Here is an 18,104-nt window from a genome sequence, read left to right as displayed (position 1 = left end):
ATTTTCTTACTACCTGTAATTTATTGCAGATTATTTGTATTTGCTTAATTGTTTAATAAATGTTTGAGGTGTGAAATAAACCGCAATGGAGCAAAATATGGGTGTGTGTGGTTGAAGGATGTGTTTGTGCGTGTGCGTGCACGCGTGTGCGGGTGTTTAAATAATAAAATCAGTTTAATTATCATGTTCGATCTTTTCAGCTCCTGGCTCCACCCAGAGCCTGCATCCCCAGAACGACCTAGAAACAAAACCTGTATATTAGCATCAACTTCACAAAACTCAGTTCCCCCCCCGTCCTTCCCTCACTGTGCTCCACTCTGTGCTATAAGAAACTAAACTTAAAACAGAACAGTTATCAGTCATGTGCTTCATACAAAATTTGCGTATGTTTTAGTTTCACGTTGATCCTCTGAGTGTCATGGTACTTCTTTTAATCTGACTTTATCAAATCGAACCAAAATAGGTTTGCTGTCTTTACTTTGCTCGTTTTCCTCCAGCACCACCTCGTATCACCTGCCCTTTCCCTTGGACCAGTGTTTGTTATTCCATAACTGGATCTGGAATGTGACAAGTCTACCAATCCCGTATATAACTCCTACATTTTGCTTTGGTTCTGTTTTCCTTCTATAAAATGTCATTGACTTCTACAGTGGCCTGCTTTGGTTAATGGTAACATCAGTAATATCAAACATTTTCTGCCCTTTAGCATTTGGCATTTTCCCAACAATATAATGTGATACCATAATCTAAACCCAGTCAATAAAACAACATTTTCTTAAAGCAAACATCAGCAACCCAAAATTAGCTGCCCAAGGGTGGAGTCTGCAGCTCCACTCTCATGTGAACCTTTCGGTCTCCCTCTCTCTCTCTCTCCTGCATCCACCCTTTTCTTACCGGCATCGTGAATCGTTTGTCAGCATTTACTCATCCTAACGTTGGTCCAGTCTTTGTCTCAGTGTCAAGTCAGTCAACACTTTAGTCCACATGGTCAGTCCAGTCACAGTCCAGTCACACACATCATGCACACGCATTCACACCAGATCTTGCCGATAGTGGAGCCTCACGCACAAAGGATCAGATTCTCCACCCTCATCAATATGAGCTCATTTATTTGTTTTTTCTTTTGTTTTTAGAAAAAGACTTCTTTATGATCTTGGACTGGATTGACTCGCTGCAATCCTTTTAGACAGGAACTGGCAGGTTCCCACAGGTGACCTTTTCCTCAGCCCATTGTAATCTGGAAAAGCTCACCTTATATTTGCTCTCACAAAAATGTTTTACAGCGCGCTGTTAATTCAATCTTTCAGGCCTGCTTAGAATAACAAAGGAGACAAAGAGAGCTGATTATTAGCTCATCAGAGCACAAAACATCATCACCAAAGGGGGCGACACCTGACAGTTTTCTCTAAGTGCACTGTTACAAAAAGAAGGAGCCCCTCCTCCACATGTCCATGTTTAAAACTCCCTCTATTGAAATAAGAAAACAAGCCAAACCTAACTGACAGAATGAACCCATCACTAAAACAACAACCCCAAAAATCTTCATCACAGAAAAGTTTTGCTTACTAATCTAACAATATGTTGTGGGAATTAGAACTTTCCGGACCATAAAGGTTGTGCCGACTCTTGTCTTAACTAATACTTACATGGTCTGAAATCAGACTTAAATCACTCCCTCTGTTCATTTTGCCCACATCATATTTCAGTGCTTGGCCTCAGGTTCTTCAGCTTCCTCACAGTCTGAAGTCAGCTGACATAATTTCACCTGCTAAATACACAGAAAATCTTGTTAAAAGCCACACAGTTTGCCCAACAGTAATATTCCCATTAAGCCCTTTCTAAACACTTTATAACAATGTGTCATCACTAAATTATAAACTTCTTCTCCAAATCTGCACGACTGCACTTAGTCACAGACTTTATTTAATTGCCCTGCGGCTGCTATCATATATTTGACCAAACAATTCTTCTCACACAGTCACAGAAATATTTCTCTCACTGCAAACTTCACTCATGTCTCAGACAGGAAACTTGAGTTATTCTTTTTTTTCTGTCCCCACTCATTCAACTAATTTGCATATTGAGTCATATCTCGAGAAGTTGCCCTGACAACAGAAATGCATATTCAAAACATTACCACATAATTCAATTATTATTCTTTTATTTTTATTTCTACAGTCGTCACTTCTTTTGCTCAATCAGCTGGAAACCACTTCTAATTCACTATTTTAAACCTGCTTTAAGCTTCTAATCACTGGTTGCTCCTCCCAGTCTCTTTGTCCTTGTCACAAAAGTCACTCTATTGTCCTGCAACTTCCTGAGTTATTCCTCAGCTTCAGCCTTTACGTGTGTTAAATCTACACCATTTAGCATTTATGTCATGTGTTCACATTCATGAGTGTAAGCATGTCTTCATTGCGTGTATGTTGTGTATTCATATTAATATTGAGTGTAAGCTGGTCTTCGTTGCCTCGATGTGTTTTTATAATCAGATTTAATTCCTGCATCTTTGCACTGAGCTGTGGATTCAAACTGTCTCACTTCTGATTCTCTCCAAAAATAATTTCACATGTGACAATTTCTACATGTGTGTTTTCTATTTTTCTATTCATTTATATATTATTAGTTTATTTATTTCTCTCTCTCTCTGTTTTTTCTTTACCTTTCTGTTGCGATGCTCTGGATGTTTCTAAACCCACAAATTCAGCCTCAATCTTCAACCCAATGTTCCTGCTGTCACTTTAACACGTCCAGCCTTCACCTCTCACCGGTCCTCGTCCCCTCTTCTCTCAACTTCCTGTGTGGCCTCCCAAATCAAACACAGGCCCAAATCAGCTGTTTCTTCTTCTCTGTTCATTCTCTCTTCCTCTTTTCAGTCTTTTCTTGGCGCTTAACTCCCAGCATGGCAAATATGAACTCAGACAGTCCCATCCAGTGCTTTCACACAGTCATGTCACTGGTACACTTTCCAGCTTGTAATTCAGAGCGCATGTTTCCATCGACATACATCTACGTGCTGTCGGGTGCTGTCGGGGAGAGGGGCGCTGCTCTTGCGGCGACCAGCAGGTTGTCTCTGTCTGTCAGTGTCAGTGTTTTAACTTATTTTATTTCATTCTTTTATTCCTTTATTTTATTTTATTTTTTCCCCTGAGGAAATCCTATAGCATCGGCTTGTGCTTTGTGGAACTTCTTTTAATGAAGATGGGTTTTTTATTTCGCATGGTTTTATTGGCAATCCTGACAGTTGTTTGGAGTCATTGCTACTCTCAAACAATTACATACTCACGGGAGTTTCTTCTGGATCTTCGGTGGAAAGGCCCGTCTCTGGACTCTTTTCACCCTCCAGTGTTTTCCAGCTCTGGATTATCCAGTAACCACAGGGGCACTTTTGTTTTTAACAGAGTCAAAGCAAGGAAATGGGGTAAGAAGGGAGGCCTACGTCAGCGATTGCGGAAGCAAATACGATACAATCGTATTCCCTTACCATCAATAATCCTGGCTAATGTGCAGTCTCTGAGGAGTAAATTGGATGAACTGCATTTGAATGTGGCACATTTACGTGACTACAGGGATACATGTCTAATGGCATTCACAGAGACTTGGCTCAAGGATTCTGACCCTGATTGTTCTCTGGAACTAAATGGCTTCGGGTTTCCCATACGTTTGGATCGAGACCCCGGAGCTACCCAGAAATCTCAAGGAGGAGGGGTGTGTTTGTATATAAATCAGAAATGGTGTAAAAATGTGACCGTTTGTAAACAAGTGTGTCTACCTGACACTGAGCTCCTCTCTGTGTCTTTGAGGCCGTTTTATCTGCCGAGGGAATTCCCACAGATCAACGTCACCGTTGTTTACATCCATCCTAAAGCGAATCCTAAGAATGCGACTGACACCATCTCTAACGTCATCCACTCACTACAATCTCTCTCTCCTGAAGCCCCTAATATTGTTCTTGGGGACTTTAATCACTGCGACTTGAAGAAAACACTGAGCAGTTTTTATCAGTATGTGAACTGTCCCACACGCTTCAATAAGACTCTGGATCTGTGTTACGGTTCCATAAAAGGTGCGTATACATCTGTGGCTGGCCCCGCCCTCGGATCCTCGGATCACAACACGGTGCATCTTCTGCCACTTTACAAGACTGTGCTGAGAAGAGAGAAGGTGAGGAAACACCGCATAAAGGTTTGGAGTGACGACGCCTCTTTAGCCCTGCAGGGCTGCTTTGACTGTACAGACTGGTCGGTGTTTATAGAATCATGCAGAGACATTAATGAACTCACTGACGTTGTCTGCAGCTATATCTCCTTTGGCAGAGACATGATTATCCCTTCAAAGGTTGTGCATTTTTTCCCTAATAACAAACCATGGTCTTCAAAAGCTCTTATGAGGCTGATTCATGAAAGGAAAAAAGCTTTTATTGAAGGGAATATCTTGAAAGTTAGAGAAATTAGGAAGGAGATCAGAGCAGAAATTAAAAAAGCCAAAATAAAATACAAGGATAAGGTAGAGGCGGAGATGGGTAGCAATAACTTAAGGGTGGCCTGGGCAGGCATGAAACACATGACTGGTCACTGTTACAGTGACTGTAATAAGATAAGTCTCCCTGGTTTTAGTTCAGACTCTCAGTTAGCCAATGAGCTGAATAGATTTTATTTGAGATTTAATGATAATTATAATTCAAGGAATACACTTGATTTCTTAATAGAGAGCACCAGAGCCCCCCCAGCTTTGTTCTTTGATGAAAGAAGGGTGAAATCTTTTTAAAATGAGGAAGACTAATAAAAGTCCAGGTCCTGATAATATATGTGGCCAGGTGCTTAGAACATGCGCTGAGCAATTATGCAGTATTTTTTATTACATCTTTCTTTTATCTCTTCAGCAGCAGAAGGATCCAGAGGTATGGAAAAAATCAATTATTTCTCCAGTTGCTAAGACCACAAAACCTACATCATTAAATGATTTTAGGCCTGTCGCTTTAACATCCTTAGTGATGAAGTCCTTTAAAAAACTTGTCAGGAAGGAGATCCTGCAGCAAGTAGAGAAGCTTATAGACCCACTACAATTTGCATACAGGCCTCGTAGAGGTGTGGATGATGCAGTGGTCACTCTGTTGAACTTCCTTTATCGCCATCTTGATGGCGCCAAAGCTCATGCTCGGCTCTTATTTATTAATTTTTCTTCAGCTTTTAATACTATCCAGCCACATCTTTTAGTTGATAAACTTCTTAACCAGTTTAAACTTGATTTTAATCTCGTTGGTTGGATTTTAGACTTTTTAACTGACAGTGAAGAGGATTCCCATGGGCCTGTTGTGGATGAGTTTGTTTGGTGGTGTGATCAGTCCTTCTTAATGATTAACACCTTGAAAACCAAGGACATGGTAACTGACTTCAGGAAGACATCCCCCCATCCTGCACTAACAGGGGTAAATGGTGCAGCCATTGAACTGGTGCACAGTTATAAGTATTTGGGGCTTGTTCTTGATAAGGCTCTGTCCTTTGAGTCACATCTTGCTGCTACAGTGAAAAAGGTTCAACAAAGACTGTACTTTTTAAGGAGGTGGAGAGGTTTTAATGTTTCATCTGAAGTGATGACTCGTTTTTATAAAAGTTTTATTGAATCTGTTTTAACCTTCTGTATCTGTCACGTCCGGTGTGGCAGACGTGTGGAATATATTAGGACCCAAAATGCGGCAGCTCAGGTACAGGTGAGTATTTATTAAACAAAAGGAAATACAAACAACAATGGCACTGGGAACATGAACCTGGAACCTAAACTGGGTAAAACTAACAAAACAAACCAGAAACGAAGATGCAGGGAGGTCCGGGGAAATACACACGGAGAGACGCAGGGAGACCGAGGGGAAACAACACAGACGAACCAGCAACGAGAACGGGTGAACACACACTATAAATACACACCAGTAATCAGGGGATGGGAAACAGGAGGGAAACACATCTGGGAAACATAACAGCTGACGGGCAGGGGAAACGTAAACAGAACACGCTGACATAAGACAGAGACCTTCAAAGTAAAACAGGAAACACATGCACGTAATGACACAGACTCAGAGACGCGGACTAAACACAGAGACCTACTACACTAAGGGGATGCACAAGCAGGGAAGACACCAAACAGAGGGAACACCACTAAACCCTAGGAAACCCAAATCAACAGTCATAATACAAACCATCAAAAGTAAAAGTCCAGAACCAAAAACACTGGATCACCGACCCAGGACCATGACAGTATCATTGCTTGGTACGGTAATATGTCCCTGAATAATAAGACCAGACTTAACAACCTGGTTAAAGTGGCAGGTCAGATTTCAGGGAGGTCTCAGGTCCAGCTTGTGGACTTTTATAACAGGCAGGTGCTGAGGAAGGCAACCTCTGTCCTGTTGTGTTCAGATCATCGTCTCTTTAATGATTTTCAACTGCTTCCATCAGGTCGTCGTTATAAAGTGCCTGCAGTGAAGACAAAGAGACATAGACTGTCTTTTGTACCCAGTGCTATTATCATAGTTAATAACACTAAACCATAAGTGTTGTTGCCATTGCATATTGCCCTTTTTTGATGGAAAATCTAGGTTGTTTTCTCAGGCTTATATTATATTATATTATTTTGGTGTGTGTATGTGGTGTGTTGGTTGTCTGTTTGTTTGTTTGTACGGACATACTGCAAATCAATTTCCCGTTAGGGACAATAAAGTTACCATTGACCATTGCTGGAGCCTTCAGTGTCTTTTTGCCTGCTGTTAATTCTTCAAGTCCACGGTGTTGTTCTGTCTGTCTTCTGTCTTCATCAGGAGATTAACTGTCCTTTAAGCTTCTTCTCAGAATAAGGACAGGATGAGAGGTGAAGCTGTGAAATCTTAAACCAAAGCCTGTTTTCGTCCCAATTCTGTTAATCTATCATTTTTCTGCTGTATTCTTCCAGGAGGTTGAGCAAGTCCATGGGCACCTGTATTAACACACTAAGACATTGATTTAATATCATTTTCATTACTATTACTTTGCACTTTCATTCTCTAATTCCTCTGTTTTCATTTTGAAACGTCTCTCACAAGCTCACAAGCTCTATTCAGACTTCCTGCTTCACTTCCTGCCAGACACACACACACACACACACACACACACACACACACACACTCTTCACTCACTGGACTTTCATCCGTTTCTACAGCCTAATCGAGCTCTTATTTTATGTTCACACTCTATATACCCTCTGTAACTCTACTAATTTTAATATAAAAAGAATGCACCCTCAGCACACACACACACACACACACATATACTAAGCTCTTTGCATTTGCAAACATTAACCAAACGACATCCTTCACATCAAAATCCTCAGCGTGGTTAGCAGAATTCTTGCACACTTGCAGCAATACACAATAATCAGACAACCCAAGTACACACAGACACAAACACCATGATCCCTACGGGGGTTTTCTGGCGTCCAACGCCCGGGTCCAACCCTTATGCCCGCTTCTGCTGATACCAGACTTTTCTTACACAATTTCGACAAATTTAAAAGCCTCTAAGCCCAGGTCCAACCTTGCTGGTCAATCAACCCGCTTCGGGAACGCCGTCACTGATAACGGTCAAATTTCTAGGCCCTATATTAATTTAAGCGCTCCCCGCAGCTTGACCGGAAGCTCCACTTAACCAGCGTCTCAGTATTTAACTGGCGCCTGAAGCTTTACTTAAAGCTGTTCCTGTCACCCGCATTGAAATGGTCACGCCTGAGCCAAGCTCTTCGTTCAAACAGTGCAGAAAAGAAGTGATCCTCGACCACTTGGTTATTAACGGGAGTTTGAATCCTCGCGGGAACCACCCGGGCTAACTGGACGTCACCAGGCCTTACCGCGCGTCCACGATCAGGAGTCGTTGCCACATGCTGAACACTGCGCTCCTAGGAGTCCAACCCCAGTCCTAGATCAAATTAAATACATTTAGAAGCACCACTGTGGACTGTAATCGCCAGTTTATTTATCTGATGCTCGGGTCCAAGCCTATAATCAATTTGGGAATTAAATCCCTTAACCAAATGTCCTAATCATGGTGCCCCGGAAGCTTATGTGAAATGGACTCAGCTGCTCTACCGTAATGTCACAAGCGAGGTCCGATGTTCAGCGGGAATATCACCAGCCTTCCCAATTACCGTTGGTGTCCACCAAGGCTCGGCCCTCTCGCCCCTGCTGTTCACTCTCTGTATGGACACCGCGACGGCTGATCTGCAATCACCACATCCATGGAGCCTCCTGTATGCAGATGATGTGTGCCTATCAGAAACAGAAAACTGCCTAGCCCTGCAAATCCAAACACAAGCATGGAAAGACCGGCTCTCCGAAAACGGCATGCGCCTGAACATCAAGAAGACAGAGTACCTTGAATGCGGCCCCCAGACCAACAGTACCATCACTATCGACGGCGAGCCGCTGACTAAAGTTGCCCAATTCAAGTACCTCGGGTCCCTCGTCACCTCAGACTGCGAAACCCTGCCAGACGCCAGACTCCGTGTCAACACAGCGTGGATGAAGTGGCGTCAGGTGAGTGGAGTCTTATGCGACAAGAGAATGCCAATCTATCTTAAGGCGAAAGTCTATAAGTCGATTGTGCGCCCAGTGGCACTCTACGGGTCAGAGTGCTGGCCAGCGATGACCAAACATGAACAAGCTCTTCACACCATGGAGATGAAGATGCTGAGGTGGCCTCTGGGTCTCACACGACTTGACCGAGTGAGGAACGAAGAGGTCAGGAAACAATGGGGAGTGACACCGATCACAGACAAGATGCGAGAAGCGAGGCTCCGATGGTATGGCCATGTTGTCCGTAGCGATAAAAATTCTATCGCAAAGACAGCCCACCAATTAGATCTGGAGGGAAACAGGCCACAAGGAAGACCAAAAAAGCGCTGGATGGACCGAATCAAGGATGATATGAAGGCTGTGAATGTTACACCAGAAGACGCCCTTGATAGGAAGAAGTGGAGGAAGGCATGCAAGATAGCGGACCCTGCGTCGCGGGATATAAACCGCTAGGAAGAAGAAGAACCGAATGTCCTAATCTAATCTCTTTTCTTGGCTGACTTAACACAATTGACACACATAACACATCAACTTTAAGCACACGTCACATCAACTTTAAAATTCACCCCAGCATTAACAACAAGTTTTCATCAAATATTCCCCAGACTTTACTTTTTATTTATCACAAATGACCCAAAATCACCATGGACATGTCACCCGAAATCTACTTAACAGATTTTATAATTTACTTTAATTTCACCACTACTGAGCCAATTTAATGGTGAAGATCATCAGCTCGGCGAACAGATAATTTAGAATTCATCCAATCTGCACAATTGGCTTTTTTCTTTGAACAGGCTGTGCTTACCTTTAAATCTTTTTAGACCGGTCTCCTGTTCGCCTCATCGGCTTGGTTTATAAAGGCCTCTCTTATTAAAATACATAAAACAATCTAATCAGAAAATAAGCACTAAGAATGTATATTTATCTTGTAACATTGTTTAAGTTAATGAACAATTGTGTTGAAAACTGAGATTACAATATCAATCAAGATAATTATAATTATGGTTTTTGCTGTAATTAAACAGTCATGTGGAAATGTGGCAACCACAGAACTTTAGAGGCCTTTTGTTCAATTATGTTTGGACTGTTTCTTTAGTCTCATACACAAATTGTTCTCAGTGTCTATGAGACTGATGAAATGTCCATGTGTGCTGAAAGAGACTGTGCTGGTCTGACCCCCTCAACCGAGGTATTGTGGGTAATGAAAGAGCAGATAGGTTGGCTAAAGCAGCTGTTAAAAAAGTAGACATAGATGTGCAGATACCGTTGTTGAAATCTGAGGGAAAAGAATAGTTTGGACACAAAGTAAGAACTTCTGGAGAATGGCATGGGATAATGGAACAAAAGGGAGACATGGGGTACAAAACACAATAGAAGTTAAGAGGAGTCGTGGGTTAAATAGGCAGCAGGAGAAAACAAACAGGTCATTGCTTTCTGAATGGTTCTCTTTTTATGATGGGGAAACATCCGACTGGGTTATGTGATGGTGTGATGCTATGGAGACGGTTGAACATGTGGTTATTAGTTGCAGGAAGTATAGAAGTCAAAGGAGAGTGTTGAGGGTAGGAACTGGTGGTGAAATGAAACTTACATTTGAAAAAGTGGTTAATCAGTTAAGTCATGATGAGGTGAAAGGAGCGGTTTTTCATTTTTGAGAAATACTGATCTCATCAAGAGGATCTGAGGATCTGGAAGAGAAGTAAGAGTAAAAGCCAGGAGATGGCAGTAGTTCAACATCTTTGGATGCAAGCTGCTGTTAAAAATGACAGAAGAAGAAGTTTGCTTGATCATTCCTCAGCTCGTCTGTGTGAAGTTGAGTGTAAAGAGGCTCCTGCTGTTAGAGAAACACTCTGACTGTTTAACAGAGTCACACATGTTCAGACTGAATTTCAGTCAGAAACTCAGCATCACATTGATGAAGCTGCAGATTAATTGTGGTTAATTTCTGATTTATATATATATATATATATATTATTGTGCGATCTACTGTACAATATAAAGCGCCTTGAGGCGACTTTTGTTGTGATTTGGCGCTGTATAAATAAAATTGAATTGAATTGAATTGAATTGAATTGATTAATTTCTTTGCTGCCAGCAGAAATGTAAATGTAATTTAAAAGAAGGATTCAAGGTTATTGGGTTTTTTGAACATAGAGATCACATGAACGTATATGAATTGTGTGATATGTCTCTTCTATTTTTCCATCCATCCATTCGCTTCCACATATCCTTTTCAGGGTCGTGGGGGGAGCTGGAGCTGTCATCTTCTTCTTCTATTTTTCTATGATCATATTTTGATGTTGATTGTGATTGGTTTTATTTGTTTCTTCGGCGGTTGTAGTGTTTTAATATTTAGACTTTTTTCCATTATTGTAATTGTGTATAAAGTTTGATTTGAATGAAATTTACACTCAAATGCTTTCAGTGTTGCTGTGTTGAGTGTTTGCATGTCTAACGTTTGTATGGAAGACTGGTGGGGGAGGCTGTTACATCTTGCAGGAGGTCTCCTCTCTCCAGGAACTCACTCTGCAGGTGGGGGAGATACAGGAGAGGTGGAGGAAGAACTCAGCCTGGGTGTCTATGTCTTGTGTAGTCTGGAGGATAAGTGGATGACAGGGTGGGTGCAGTTTCTCTGTGGTGGGATCGGGTGGGCCGTCCCGAGCTCTGTGGGGCCGGGCGGCGCTGCTGAACTGGGCCCCGGTCCAGATGGGCCTGGGCCCCTTTGCCCCTCCCTTCCTTCCCTCCCCATCTCCAGCTGCCTCCCTCTTCCCGCTCCACCACAATCACCCACACATGCAGGGCCTTGGGGTAAAGGTGTGTCACCAGGGTGCAGGGGAGGCATCCCCCCCCCTCTGTCCCCTTCTGGCTGCCTGTGCCTCAATTTTATCTCACAACTTAGACATTCACATTACTCACACTCTCATAACACATACATATAGGACCTTGGGGGTGGGCACGCTACACGGCATCCAGAAGACCATCAGGGTGTACAACCTCACCCCTGGCGCCGTTGCCCACCTCTCAATTTTAAATACACGTAGACATTGAGGGCTATCAGGAGGGGCTCTGCGCTTACCTGCTGCTGAGTAATTGCATATGAGAGCATGAGGGTGGGAATGGATGTTTGTATCTGTGTGTGCCTGTATGTCTGTGTCTATATGTCAGGTTGGGTATCAGACGCCACCTCTCTAGGGACATCTCAGGTCCTCCAAGGCATGGAGGCCTATCTCCCCCCACCACTCCCCCTGCCAGTGGCGGACGCCCTCAGACATCGGTGCGTTGGTGGTTCTTTGTGTCCAGGGATGGGCGTCCAGGTACGCACTGGCTCACTCCTGGTGGCTGCTTGTCGGGGCCTGGAACCTGGGGCTCGCTCGGGCTCCTTCGGGGGTGGGGTGCCCTCGGCCTCTCAGCCTGGGGCTCGGTCACTCTGGCACAGCTGGCTGCCGGTGGAGCTCACGGGCATGTCACTGCAACCCCCCCTGGCTTCTGCTCCGTGGCTGACCCCTCATCCGGGCTCTCCTCAGCTCTTTCCGGGATAGTGGCGCAGCTGCCCCTCTGTTGGTCTTCCTTGCTCTCTTGTGCTCTGAGGGCCTCTGGATGTCTGGAGCCTGGATCTCCTCCATACCTGCTTCATGCTCAGGAGGAGGAGGAGGCAGAGCATCGTCTTTGACAACTTCCTACCAGACCAGTGGAAGTGGAAGCTTCAATGAAGAAAGATTCCTGCTCCCAGCCGTTCATTGGCTCGGCATTTTAAACCCCTAAAGGGCCACCTGACCTGCATTAAATAAACAGGGTCAATAAAAACATTCACAAGAATAATACAAAACTTTCAGCCAGTTTAGCTTAATACATTAACTTATTCTTGTGTACACAGTAATTCATAACTGAATAATGTATCTTATCAATAAAGATTGATCTAAACAGTTTAACTGCTATGTACAGATAAAGGTTGCACAGCTTTAAAACATTTGATATCCAGCAAATATCAGTCAAACTCAACACAAAAGCAAACATAACAATCGTTCAAATTGTTTGGACCGCTGATCCAAATCAACTGGCGTTGGTCAAACAGATGTGTGCCGTGTTGGGCAGGTTACTTTGAAAAAGTAATTAATTATAGTTACTAGTTACTTCTTCAATAAAGTAACTGAGTTAGTAACTGAGTTACAATATTCTAAAAGTAATTAATGACTTGAAAAGTAACTATTGCGTTACTTAAAAAAAAACGTTTAACCCTGTGGGCTCCAGGGTATAATTGGTCATTTTTAACTACTTTTGATGTTTCCTCCACATTTCACCTTTAAAAACTATTTACTTTGTCTTGTTTGGTATCATCAGCACAACCTCACGTGTCTGAATTTACAGTCATGTTTTCAGTTTGACATACTGTATTAACACAATTGATCTAAAATCAGACAAAAAATATAAAATAAGAGTAGAAAAAGTTATATTTTTACTGTAACAACCACAAACATGTTTAATGAATCATATTTCATAACTTTAAATGCAAATATAATTTGTCAATTTAAAAATCCTATGCACAAGTTTTGCAAACAACAAAGTTATTTGCAGCCATTTATCTTTTACCTTGATTTTTTAAATAACCATTTCAAACTATTTACAGAACAATCAGCTGTTCTTCAATAAGATGACACACAAATTATTTGTGCCACTCCAAAAAAATAATTTCTGTCCACTATAAAGGAGAACATCACAGCCTGATACCTGCAGGTCTGACAGCAGCAGGTGTATCACTGCTGTTTCTATCTGGAGACAGCAGTCGCCTCATTGTTCTGACACACAACACAAACACAACACTACACACTAACTACACAAGACAACACATTAACTACACACTCCAAACACGCTAAACGTCACAAATCTCTCACATCTCAAAACTCGCTCTCTCTTTTTCTGCTCTCCCTCTCTCTCTCTCACCCACACACACACACCCACACTCCTAAAACTTCCCCAGAGTGCTTGCTAGCGCTGTCCTTACATGATGAAACTATTGAGGAAAAAACACGTATATATTGTTTATCATGACTCTGGTTTACGTGGCCTATAAATCTATAAATAAAAATAAACTATCAACACAATTTATAAACTGGTATATATCACCGTGTTGCTTTGTCATCTTTAAGTGGTCATGTGATTGGCTTACCATGACTACTTTATTCTTCCTCAGTCAAACAGCAGCACTCATGCGATTGTTTTGCCCCCTGAGCTCCAGGTGTTGTGCTAGACAGTGATCGTGATTACCGCCCGCGGGAGCGCGCAGCGGGTTGCGGGTTTACCTGGTCATGTTCTCATTCACGGGGCGATGGCAAAATCAAAAGCAAACAATTAACACCACGCCGATGCTGTTCACAGGACAGCAAGAGTAACGATCAGGAGCATCTCGTCTTCGTTATCGTTCCCCTCGTACGTGTTATTACTGCCATTTCAGTGTTTTCGCTTCACAACTAAAGTGTGCAGTTTACTTTGTGCGCACTCAAATGGAGTCAAGTCAATTACTATGGGCTCAAAATGTGGTCATAAATATTTTGTACTTGTAAATCAGGATTTGTATGTGTAAAAAGAATTTGTGCGTGCGTAAAAAAGATTTGTATGTGTAAGAAAGATTTGTGTGTGGACTTAGCCAAAAACCCCCCTGCAAGTTACAAGTACGAATTTTGACCCTATTTTTCTTCCTGTCATCTGATTGGTCAATGTCATGTCAATCACAAATGTAACAATCCAATCACAGAACAGATGGGTTTGTCTGTCGGAGGGGCACTTTTTTGAACTGCAGGTCTTTGAAGGGAATAAATGCCCTTTTACATGCCAACCCAGCGTTTTCCTTCATCACCACGAAGGAAAACAGTCTGTGGTCGTCCGAGTTTGGTGATTTTTGTGTCACAGGTCTACGTGTTTAATACAGCGCTGTGGACCGCGGGGGGTGGGCAGTGTTTTGGAAATGACAGTCTTCATTACAAAGCTGTATTGTTCGTTGTTCGTTATGAATTAGCATACATGAACATTTGAAGAACTAGCAAAAAAACCCAGAAACTCTTGTAGAGGACATAAAGTCAGAGATAGAAACAACAAGGAGCAGGTGCATCTAGTACAGGTAGAGCTGCTGCAAAAACCCACAGAGCTCAGCAGCCAGCGCAACAAATTCTTGATCCTTTGCTTTTAGTTAGCAGTTAGCATTAGCAGCACATCCTGCATCCAATGTGAAAGGACCTTTATGCTGCGCACTGTGACTCACAGCAATGGTCCCGGGTCAGCCCTGACTTTGTGTTAAACTAATCCTAAAGTAATGATGGTATTTCTAACCACTGACATACCACAACTTTATCCTTTCAACAGCTGCTGAAAGTTAGCGGACCTAGCTGCTATCGGATATTTATATAGAGATCCTCCAGCTTCAAACTGTATTACCCTTCAAGGACCTGCAGTTCAAAAAAGTGCCCCTCCGACAGGCAAACCCATCTGTTCTGTGATTGGATTGTTACATTTGTGATTGACATGACATTGACCAATCAGATGACAGGAAGAAAAATAGGGTCAAAATTCGTACTTGTAACTTGCAGGGGGGGTTTTGGCTAAGTCCACACACAAAACTTTTTTACACATACAAATCTTTTTTACGCACGCACAAATTCTTTTTACACATACAAATCTTTTTTACGCACGCACAAATTCTTTTTACACATACAAATCTTTTTTACACACACACAAATCTTTTTTACACATACAAATCTTTTTTACGCACGCACAAATTCTTTTTACACATACAAATCTTTTTTACGCACACACAAATTCTTTTTACACATACAAATCCTGATTTACAAGTACAAAATATTTATGACCACATTTTGAGCCCATAAATTACCACCACCTGTGGTCAAGTGCCATAGCCTACAGCCAGATTAACTTGTGACACACATCTGAGCCACGTTTGAATTCCTGTTTCATGCACAATACATTTTTAACTTTTATTTTTTTTTATTTTTTAAGAAAACACCAGCAATAACAAAAACGCTGCAAAAGCACAAAAAACACAACAGAAAGAGGAAAAAAGAAAATGCAAATTCAAAAAACAAAAACACAAATAGGAAAAAATAAAACGGAAGTGTTTCTGGGGAGTAATTAGTAATAAACAGAGCCAGTGTGACTAAGTGGAGCTTGTGAGAGTGAGTGGATTGAAGAAAGTGAGGGACTCAGATGTGTCAGTTGGTTTGTCTTTGTTTTTGAGTGTGGAGGAGAGTTAGATTGGGTTGGTTTTAAAGCTAAGTTAAGAATATTCTGAATTTCAATTCAATTTTATTTATATAGCGCCAAATCACAACAACAGTCGCCTCAAGGCGCTTTATATTGTACAGTTTAATTTCCAAAACTTGCATACGTCTTCAGTTTGCAGCTGGACTATCACATAGCAGCTGGAGCAGTCTCACATGGAGGCCAGTCCACTGTTGCCACCTGTGGCCAAGTGCCATAGCCTACTACTAGATGAACTTGTGACACACATCTGCAGTAGAGGCTGAGTGGCTGCTCTCACACCTGGAGCATCCAAATCGACCCACAAACACGTTGAAAGATGCAACGCCATCAATTTGGATTGTCCAGTGTGCTTCTTAATTCAGATCAAACTGAGGTTATTGTACTCGGCCCTGAAAATCTTAGAAATATGGTATCTAACCAGATTCTTACTCTGGATGGCATTACCTTGGCCTCCAGTAACACTGTGAGGAACCTTGGAGTCATTTTTGACCAGGACATGTCCTTCAACGCACATATTAAACAAATATGTAAGACTGCTTTCTTCAATTTGCGCAACATCTCTAAAATTAGAAATATCCTGTCTCAGAGTGATGCTGAAAAACTAGTTCATGCATTTATTACTTCCAGGCTGGACTACTGTAATTCTGTATTATCAGGATGTCCTAAAAACTCACTGAAAAGCCTTCAGTTAATCCAAAATGCTGCAGCAAGAGTCCTGACAGGGACTAGAAAGAGAGAGCAGACTTCTCCTGTATTGGCTTCCCTTCATTGGCTTCCTGTTAAATCCAGAATTCAAAATCCTGCTCCTCACATACAAGGTCTTAAATAATCAGGCCCCATCTTATCTTAATGACCTTGTAGTACCATATCACCCTATTAGAGCACTTCGCTCTCGCTCTGCAGGTCTACTTGTTGTTCCTAGAGTATTTAAAAGTAGAATGGGAGGCAGAGCCTTCAGTTTTCAGGCCCCTCTTCTGTGGAACCAGCTTCCAGTTTGGATTCGGGAGAGAGACACTATCTCTACTTTAAGATTAGGCTTAAAACTTTCCTTTTTCCTAAAGCATATAGTTAGGGCTGGACCAGGTGACCCTGAATCCTCCCTTAGTTATGCTGCAATCAATGTTCCCTCTAAGCTGCGCACGTGCGCAATTGCGCACTGCTGGCACGGTCTCTGCGCACAGAAAATCTGCATTGCGCACAAAAAAATCTAACCTGAATTGAAATTAAAATTAATACTTTAACAATTCTGTTTTGCAGTGTTAGTCAGTGAGTGACTGGCTACTCCCATATGGGATTAGAATGATGCCACCTTATCCCATAGTTCAGCCAATAATGCGTATATATGCAGCCAATCAACGTCATTGACAGGCTATGACAGCGTCCTTATGTGCCGACACCGGTGTTTGAGCTGGCAAAGCGGCCTGGCTGATGTGGAGTGAAGCCACGTTAATGACAACGTGTACAACCATTGGAGGTGTGAGCAGGACAGACGGAACAATTGACGGAAAAAGTGTGGACTTTATACCAGTTTTTAAATTGTGCTGATAGGCCACGTAAAACCAGAGTTATGATAAAAATATCTGCAATGTTTGCTTTTCTTCCTGAATACTATCGTTGTTTATGTTTACTGCGGGAAGAAACGGTAAAAACGGCATTTTATAAGAATAAAGCCCTCTCCACTTGTGAGCAAAAACAAACCCCTCCTATTCGTCCAAAAAAGTATCATGCCGACCAATCAAAACATGATATGGCAATGTGGCATCTAGTTGTTAAGAAACTGGGGGAAGTTTTAGGAGTGACGGCGGTGTTTTGAGATGTGAGAGATTTGAGACGTTTAACGCAAATCTTGTGTAGTCAGTGTGTAGTGTAGTCAATAGTTTTGTTGTGTGTGTCAGAACAATGAGGCGACTGTTGAATGTTACAGGTGTTACAGCAGTGATACATCTCCTGTTGTCAGGCCTGCAGGTATCAGGCTTTTGTTCTCCTTTATCTCATAGTGGACAGAAATTATTTTTTGGAGTGGCACAAATAATTTGTGTGACATCAGATTTGATGCAGAACAGCTGATTGTTCTGTAAATAGTTTGAAATGTTAATTTAAAAAAAGCGCCTTGGCTGCATTTAAAAAAAAGCTGCAAAAAACTTTGTTGTTTGCCAATCTGAGTTACTTTTTTGAAGAAGTAACTATATAATTAATTGCCCAGCATTGGTCATTATATACTATATTTTGCAGACAG

The 18,104-nt window shown here is 42.0% G+C and overlaps 1 protein-coding gene across 1 annotated transcript; it reads left to right on the top strand.

Moving 5' to 3' along the window:
* Window positions 1-8,071: 8,071 nt before the first annotated feature.
* LOC134623559 (uncharacterized) lies at window positions 8,072-9,049 on the top strand. The gene has a single exon (XM_063468642.1). It carries the CDS (start codon window positions 8,222-8,224, stop codon window positions 9,047-9,049), a length of 828 nt encoding a protein of 275 aa, XP_063324712.1. The 5' UTR covers window positions 8,072-8,221.
* Window positions 9,050-18,104: the final 9,055 nt, after the last annotated feature.

The sequence above is a fragment of the Pelmatolapia mariae genome, unplaced genomic scaffold, assembly GCF_036321145.2.
Source record: "Pelmatolapia mariae isolate MD_Pm_ZW unplaced genomic scaffold, Pm_UMD_F_2 NODE_ptg000747l+_length_43236_cov_1, whole genome shotgun sequence".
NCBI classification, from domain to species: domain Eukaryota; kingdom Metazoa; phylum Chordata; class Actinopteri; order Cichliformes; family Cichlidae; genus Pelmatolapia; species Pelmatolapia mariae.
This window is presented reverse-complemented; position numbering and strand designations above follow the sequence as displayed.

Coding starts and splice junctions, on each gene's coding strand:
- LOC134623559 (XM_063468642.1), top strand. CDS start 8,222: ATGGACACCGCGACGGCTGATCTGCAATCACCACATCCATGGAGCCTC.